The sequence below is a fragment of the Amblyomma mixtum genome, chromosome 1, assembly GCF_055824585.1.
Source record: "Amblyomma mixtum isolate Tamu chromosome 1, ASM5582458v1, whole genome shotgun sequence".
NCBI classification, from domain to species: Eukaryota; Metazoa; Arthropoda; class Arachnida; order Ixodida; family Ixodidae; genus Amblyomma; species Amblyomma mixtum.
In genome coordinates, this window is record NC_143012.1 from 66,191,596 (window position 1) to 66,200,123 (window position 8,528).

General features: G+C 46.0%; 1 protein-coding gene across 2 annotated transcripts; it reads right to left on the reverse strand.

Annotated features, from left to right (window-relative positions):
* Positions 1 to 248: 248 nt before the first annotated feature.
* Positions 249 to 5,044, reverse strand: LOC149366571 (uncharacterized). Of its 2 annotated transcripts, none has more exons than XM_089551385.1 (3): positions 4,750 to 5,044; positions 3,491 to 3,584; positions 249 to 2,980 (listed from the first exon to the last, which is right to left on the reverse strand). In XM_089551385.1, the coding sequence occupies exons 1-3, from the start codon at positions 4,900 to 4,902 to the stop codon at positions 516 to 518; spliced, it is 2,712 nt and encodes a 903-aa protein (XP_089407511.1). In that variant the 5' UTR covers positions 4,903 to 5,044; the 3' UTR covers positions 249 to 515. The 2 variants fall into 2 exon arrangements, with proteins under 2 accessions (XP_089407511.1, XP_089407512.1); XM_089551386.1 differs by lacking the exon at positions 4,750 to 5,044 and having other exon boundaries at positions 249 to 1,456; positions 2,875 to 2,980; positions 3,491 to 3,776.
* Between the last annotated feature and the right edge of the window lie 3,484 nt (positions 5,045 to 8,528).

Here is an 8,528-nt window from a genome sequence, read left to right on the forward strand (position 1 = left end):
TTATAATTTTTGCGGAGCATTACTCGCTAATACTACAAAATAAACGACTTCTGGAACATTTTTGTGTTAAGCTTGAGTATACATATAGGCATGTTCTTTCATTTTACATTACACAATATAGTACTTTACGGCTATTTTATGCTCAGAAAAGCATTCCCATAGCTATTCTGAATTTCGTTTTCCTTTCTTTCGCGTTACTTTCGATATGCAGATGGAGATAAACAAACTTTTTAATACAAGCCAGATTACTTGGTGCTTCACACATATGGTTTCTATAGCATTAAATTTTGACTCACGCAGTCACGGACTATAAGCCCTGTTTAGCATATCTTATGCAGCAATATAATGTAAACTGCTCACTACTATAAATCAGATATCGATGCCGCTAAAATAAAGCAGCCACACGGTTTCTGAACAATGAAAAAAGAAACTGCATCCGATAATTAGCGATTTCCGATGTGATAGCTTGTTTATTTGGTCGGAAACCTTAAAATGTCAAAAACAAGCGCTACAACTCACTGCAAATTAACTGCAGCGCATGTCTTGCTTCCATGCCCATTGACTCTCGCAGCTTCGAGCTGACGCAGGTGAATGCGTAGCCGTACTCTTGCATAACTTGATATCAGTATGTTTGCCAGAGAATCCTTGTGTTGCTGACAGGCCTCCATAGTGAATCGTGTGTTCTTGTTTAAATATTCTGTGACAGCCTTTAGAGGGGACTTAAGGGTGAACAGATTGTCTGTCCAGGACGTGATTCCTTCAAAGTGCTCTTCGCAGGATTGAAGAAGGCTCATAACCGCACCACTCGGATAACACAAGTTCTCACCATCTTGGACGTACTCTTTCAGTGCAGTTAAATATGCATGCTCATGGTTCGTCGAGCCAAGCATTGCAGCCTTGCACTGCTCGCAGTTCGTTTTCTTCAAAATTCCTTTCACAACAAATCCGCCAATATGATGCAAAATACTGCACTCAATTGAAGTCAGTGCTTCAATGAACAGAATTTCCCCATCGTCAATTTCCTCTTCAACATCTCCAACGTACTCTTTTTTTCCTTGTGAAATCATATCAAGCAGGTACTCAGAATCATCCGTTTCATAGCTTGAGGTTGCTGGTGTGTGCAAAAACTGACTGACGCATACAAGTTTCAAAGCACATTTCATGTCATACGCGTTTGGAACGGGTTTCCTGTGACGCACAACAGAAAAAAGATTCTCCAGGCAGTCCTGTAGCAGTCTCCCGGTGAGAAAGAATTTGTAGCCATCCATTTTAAGCACAATATCTTGCAAACGAAGGACAACTGTTGTTGCAATCATGAGACCTGCCTGTGAGGGCTTCCACTGGGATGTGCTGCCCATCTGCATGCCTTGAATTGTGTCCACTGCCAGGCGCAACATGTGCAAGGCTTCATGGTACTTTGCCATATCTTGCCAACTAAGTGCAACTGACGGATGTCGTGAGGACATCAGTTTGTACCATTTTGCGATGAGCTCCAGGAACCATGCTGTGGTTTCAGCTTCTGGTTCGAGCACTTTCTCTCTTATTAGGCAACGAATGGCGGCTGGGGATTCCTTGAAGAACTGAACTGCTATGCCGACCTTCATTTTTGTGAAGTGGCCTTTGCTGACATGAGCTTCAGAAAGTTTGGGTGCAATTTTCAGCTCTTTGCTAGAGTCGTATTCTACGACAGCGCGCACGTGCTCCAGCTTGACTTTGTTTGAGGGTAAGCTATGTTGGCAGACAGTTGCATCGCTCAGCGTAAAGTCAATAGAGTTTAAAAGCTGACCTCGGATATTTTTTATCACGTGAGCCGCGTCCGCAGTGAAAAAGAGTTCCTTTCCCTGAAGCATCGGATGAGGGATTGAGCACACAGTGTTAGAATTCCTATGGCTAGAAAAACCTAACTCGCGCCACATAGCTCTGTTGGACGCTCCCATATCAGAGGTTACCACAAGCACTCTAAGAGAAATGTCAGCGCAAAGCTGCACGATTTCCAGAACAAAACTCTTAAGCAGACCCCCGTCGACAGAGCTTCCTGTAAAATGGTATGCGATTACCTGCTTCCACCTTGTGTTCAATCCTCCGACCATAAACACTAAGCAATGACATGCAGGTTCATCTGGAACTGCTGGAAATGTTTTCCCTCCAAACACAATGTCTTCAGCACGATCGAGGTCATACCCTTGTGCAATTTCCATTTCATCGAGATAAAGCACACAATCTTTTTCAATATCTTCCATGCCCTCTGCTTTTACTCTGAGAACGTCAATCACTTCAGTTAAGATTCCTGGTAGGAACTTGAGTCCCTGAAGACGACGGACAAGAGTCCTATTAGAAGGCAGTGGGTACCCAAGTCTTCTTAGGGTTTCGTAGCCTGAAGTTCCACTCGCAAATTTGATCTGAAGGGCTTGTTTAATTGTTTTGGACGACCAGGTGGAACCTTTGTTGCTGTTCCGAGACAGGGCTCGCATTTGGTCTTGATTTAGGAACTTCAGTTTTTTTCGTAACATTTCGCTGGCCTTTTCCATTTTTTGAAGCTTCCTTTTAATTGACTTATTTGTAGCACTTGTTTTGCTGTGAACTTCGCTAAGTTTCGCGTATTTTTTCTTCATGTCCTCTAGCTGTTTATTAAGTGTAGCACATGAGCTGTTACTGCACTTCTCTGCACGGGTTGCACGAAGTGCGCAGGCAACTTGCAGGGAATCATCTGTGGCGGGTATTGAAGTTTCTGGAATGGAACTTGGGCGAGGTGAGTTGTTCATCTGACTTTGAGCCGTCTCCCTGTCGTCACTGGGCAATGGCTGCAGTTCTTGATTTGCCGTGTGTGGCATATCAGCCATGTCGTTGACGTATTGGTCCTGAATTTCTGTTGATGTGGTATCAGAAGCACTCTGTTGATGCTGCAGAGTGCCCCTTTGCTCTGCTGCCGCAGGCACCCCTTGTAACCTTTCCTTTGGCGGCTTCCTGTGCTTAGGCATCGCTGAAAAAAGAGAGGCCACACATGCTGCAAATCAGATGGTGCATTATTTTATCATTACGAACGAGCATGCTCCAAGTCTTGCTACGTTTAGACATAAAATTAAATAAAATGCAAAATTGTCAGCATCATGCTTCTGGGCGGAAGGCGTGGCTGATTTACCTCCCTGTAAAAAATGAAAACGAGCTATTCTATTGACCGGAGGTATGAAGAGTCTTACTGTAATGTGAGCCGCCTAATTCTCTGAAGAAACATTTGTGTGAATTTTATGTTCGTGTTTTTGCACTTTATGCTTTTGTGTTTTGTTCTGAAATTGTTACCCCTCTTGCTAGGACCCTTCACTGGGTCTGCAGTATGATGAAAAAAAAAAATAATCGCTCCACGTGAGTCTACAAATGGCCGGTCATTACAGTACTAAGTTAGAACAATCAGGCTAAGAATGAAAGAAGCAATAGGATTAGGAAAGAAGCGTTGCAAACTTTCGTTAATGTAGAAATATGTGGCTTATTATACCTCTGAAGGAAAAAAGCGTTGGCACAGCATTGGGCTTCAATTTTTTCCACCCGTCAGCCCTATTCTGCTCAAAGGCGCTTTCTTCAAAATGTGCCTGTAACACAGAAACATGCAATGATCAGACAAACTTATTAATGTTTAAATTGAGAGGGCTTCACACTAACATTCTAAACAGCTAAAAATAAGTAACACAAACAGGGATATGCCCAAACAGTTATAAGTGAAATTCAGGTGCTTGTTAAGATATACTAAGAAAGAGGCAAAAGACCGTCGACTTCTTTCTGAAAAAAAACAAAAAAAAACGGGGAGAGTGCGAGGAAATTATTGGACACTGAAGAGATGTGTGCTTCCCATGTTAAGATACTAAAGGTTCTTGCCTTTGCTGCTAGGTGGAACATGGGCAGTGAGCTAAGAAATTCCTTTAAAAATAAAACGTTGCACTCATATATGTGCGCGCAAGAAGGCAATGCTGTAAGTCAATCCTGGATTTTTCACGACTTCCCGCTTTCGATCATGCTGTCCACAAATTTTGTGGAGCTTCAATGAAACAGCTTTCTCTTTCGTCTGATCCTGTCATCACCATTAAGAAATTTCCGTTGTTAAAGGGCTCCGTAGTCATGAAATCCTCGTCACTCATCTCCAGTCAGATGTTCAGATAATTCACCGGTCATCGAATGGGGAAAGAAAAGCGAATGTCTAGACAAGCGTGATCACAAAACACATATCGATCACCAAGTTAAGCGTGCCTTTATACATGCAGTAACTACCAATTAGCCGTTAGTAAACTAGTCATAACGAGTCCTGACATGATTGTCATGGCCACACATGCGTCTTGCTTGGTCATACGCCTCATTTCTTTTTCTCTCTCACACACACACACACACACAAACGGGCGCGCGCACGCACGCACACCGTCTGAGTTGGACAGCGGCACAAGAATACAACGCCGAGAAAATTCCTCAAAGCGCTCTGTATGTCATAGCATAAAAGGTAACTTAGAGCTCCCCTTACGTTCCACTGCGCACAAAAAAGAAATTGCACAAGGATCCGGTAGCAAAGAGCGCACATCTTTACGCGCTCGCAGTACTACATGTACAACAAGAGATTATAAGAACTAAGCATGTCGTGTTGCCCAGAAATAAACGAGTTAAACACGCAAGCATATGCGCCAGATATCTAGGATACAAGACTGACAAACGCTACGGTATAAAGCATGCAAATGAAAGAATAACTACGAATACAGAAGAAGCATAACTTGCGCTGCATACACACGAGCGGTCCGTGGGTTGCCACTTGTCGCGCTTGATTTTTACGAGCCAGAGAAGCCGTCTTTTCGGTTCTTTAGGGAACCGGTACATCTTCCACTCATTTCGTGAGTGGTTCGTGCACTGGGGCACGCAACACCCGGGCATTTTGTCCCAGAAAACGCCGCGCACGTGCCTCTCCCAAGCAGCCGCGGCGACGCGTGGGGAGCGAAATGGCCGCTGCCGCTCCGGAGGCGGCGTTCGCCCCTTCAAAGAATGGCACCACCCTCCAAGAGGGCGCGCGCATCGAGGCACCCTAATCCCGACGTTTTCGTATCTCTCAATTTTAACCGTTGCTTTTCTTTCTAGACAACATAGAACGATAGCTGGAATGACTGCTTAGACAACATGAAGTTTGATCAAAAATTTCAAAATTCCATGCTTTTATGCCTTCTTCCAGGGTTTGTATTGAAAAAAAATCAAACAAATGTATGTAATTAGCTGCGTACGAAACCGCAGTGTCTTTTATTGGTATTAACAAAGTTTTGTATTAATGCGTGCAAGAAATTTCTTAATAATTTATAAGAGTTGGTCTTCCTGTCGCTTCCAAACTTAAGCTAGCGGCCACGACTTGAAGAAAATATTTTTCGACAGAAAGGTGCACGGATAATATTCGAACGCAGAAGCCGTTTTTTTTTAAAGAAATTGAAGACTGTAGAGATCAAAGTGTGGATCGTCATGAAATTACCCAACAGCATAGCTCACCGCAATAACCTCGGTGACTGCACCAGCGGGGTTTGCAAGTATGGCAAAGGTTCAGCATGAAGGAGCCTTGTGTGATATCGTTGCGCCTGCATTTTGCAGCGAGAGCTACATTGGCCAGGAACTTGCGATTTCGCTGTGGCGGTGCTCCGAGGAGGAGCCACAGAGACCGACCTTGAGCCGTTGCCTAGCAACCGCCGCAGCTGGTGGCCGCAGGGCGCGCGCCGCGCCATATGGCATGACGTCACACCGCGCGCCTCGCCGCGGAGCCGCCGCTGGCGTTTGGTATGACGTCACAGCGCTTGCCTCGTCGCTGCGCTCGCCTCCGTTCGCTTCGCCAGCTGTGTCACATGTTTCGCTACGTATAACCTGGCATAGCCGAAAGCCACTGCCAATTTTTTGATCAAACAGCTTTGTAGCTTCTTAGCTCATGGTAGGAAAGGCTGTTGCCTACTCCAGACTGCAAATAAGGGCCCAACCTTCCTCTCCCATCAATACTGTTGTGATTTCCAATAAATGTTTTCAATGAATCAGATTTCAGCTTCTTTATTATGACTCCAAATGCAGTAAAGGCGTTCATGACAGAATGAGTGCGAATAATATGCGCATGAACTGCGAAAGTGTATTGTTTTTGTCGCTTATACAGGGTGTCCAGGCTAACTTTAGCCAAGGGTTAAAAAATAAGGTATTTGAGGTAGTCCAGGGAAACCACTCACATACACCTACCAACAGGACTGCGCATCATAGGCAATTTTTGTTTTGCGGTTGATGATCAATTAAGGCAATTTTCCTAAATGCTTAAATATTGACTTTAGGCAGAAAATGTGAATAGCAAAGTTGGAGAGCACCTTCAGAAACCCCCATTCCATTTATTTGCGATAAAGAGAGCCTCATGTGTATTTTTTTTTTCGAGCTCCACAGAAATCCCGCGAAATACCAAAAGTCACGTGTCTAGCGCATTCGCGCGCCACGATTGTGCTGCTCTCAATCCTGGCTTGTGTGAAAGAAATCAGCTGCTGGTATGACGCGACGACCCTATTGCTCTGGCAGGCCGATATGTCGACAGTGGTTGCGACGCCCGCGCGAGCCAGTCTGCAAGCGTGATGGTGCAACCACCGTCGTTACACCTGTCATTTTCTTTCCATAGCTCGCTGCATTGTCATTATATTAAGCTGAACCCTTTCTGCTAGCCTCCACGTTTCTGCCCCATAGTTGAGTACCGGTAAGATACAGTTCTTGTATACTTTTCTCTTGAGGGATATTGTTAAATTGCCATTCATTATCTGAGAGAACCTGCCAAATGAGTTCCAAACCATTCTAATTGTCTAGTTATATCCCTCTCATGATCCCGATCAGCCGTCACTACCTGCCCTACGTTACTTTTGTTTTCTACATGTTAATTTTTAGCCCCATCATCCTGCTCTGCCCGTCTAACCCATTGATCATGTTTTGCAGATCATGTCCAGAGTGACTTAGCAAGGCAATGTCATCAGCGAATCGCAAATTATGTATTCTCCATTAACTCTTATCCCCAATGAGAAGACAAGACGCGGGATCCTGTCGGAACGTCGTGTAATTTGAAAGTGTGGCGCCCAGGCCTGGCTCCTGGAGGGCAACCACGGCTGGTAGCGACTCGAAGGTTTCAAGGTAGAGGCGGAAATTGGCCTGCTTAGTGCGGTCTTTAAAGCCTCTACAGTTCCATTGTGTTATTGAAGTTAACACGGCCGAATTGAGGATGACGGAACTCCTTTGATTAAGGTGTCTCGCCATGATTTAAATTTTTTAGGGGAGAGGAGGAGGTATTGGCTGCCCCAGAGCCAGCTACTTGCGCCATAAAGGGGGTGTTGACGGAAGGAGCGGGGCAACTGTCCTCATTGTCAGAATCAATAATGAAACGGTTGAATTTTGAAGGACGGCGTACGTCCCTAATGGCCCCGTCCGACGGAGGAGGCGGGGGTTGTCCAAAATGTGTTTTGAGACCACTGCGGAGACGGCAGATTTGACCTTGGTCAAGGTCTGGTCCATGGCGGGCTCGATCATAGATAGTAATTTAGAGGTTAAGCGCTCCTCCATCGCGGAGATGGCTGTCACGGAGGAGCACCGGCGCTACCCAGCCCCTTGTTGGGTCTGGATCGCGCTGAGGAGCGCCTCCTCATCAAAATTCTCACTAACACTGTACTGTGCCCGGCGTAGCTTAAACATTTAAACACATCCTTTAATTGCGCATGCCAGTTCTTTGCAGAGGTGGCTTACACCTCCCACATGGATTGGGCGTGTCAATTGTGGGGGATTTAAGGCCCGTTCAAACTTGCGAGTCGCAGAGGTCGCGCGACTGTTTTGGTCGAAAAGCGACAGTCGCAAACGGTCGCCCTGGTCGAAAAGCGACAGTCGCGGGCCAGTCGCTCGCTGCTCGATTTTTCAGCCTTGCGACTGCGAGTCGCAAACCGCTGAACCAATCAGCAAGCGAGCCAAGCTTCCGGCAACGACATCGCTCGCGGTCGCGCCGGGCGACGACCTGAGCTGCTCCCAGCGGGCTGCCGTAGTCGTCGCTAAGCCTAGCCGCGGTTTCATAACGATGTCGCAACTGAGGGCGCTTCGGATCCTGGCCAGCGCTAGTAATTAAGATGCTGCTTTCGTCACCACTTTATTGTGGACCTTGTATCATAATAATATCAAGACATGCTCTACTTCCGCGACGCCTTCAGCAGCGGAGCTAGCAGACAACAATCGAGCCGCATGGAGCAGCAGCAGCAAAGCGGCTCTGGGAAGAAATTTGCTTTTGTCGCTGTTATCCCTTCTACCAGCAACTCGGTACTGGCCAGCGATCTTCAAAAATGATTCATTTTTTACATTCCTGTACCCAAGAACTTGGTATGAACGCGAACAAGCAATATTTGCGCATTTTTGTGACGCCGCGGCGGCCGGCATACTGCAGGCTGGTAGGCCGGCCCTACAGAGAAGCGCGCCTCTGTCATCGTGACGCTTGTACGACCTCGGTGCACATCAAAACCGTCACGACAACATTAATCTTC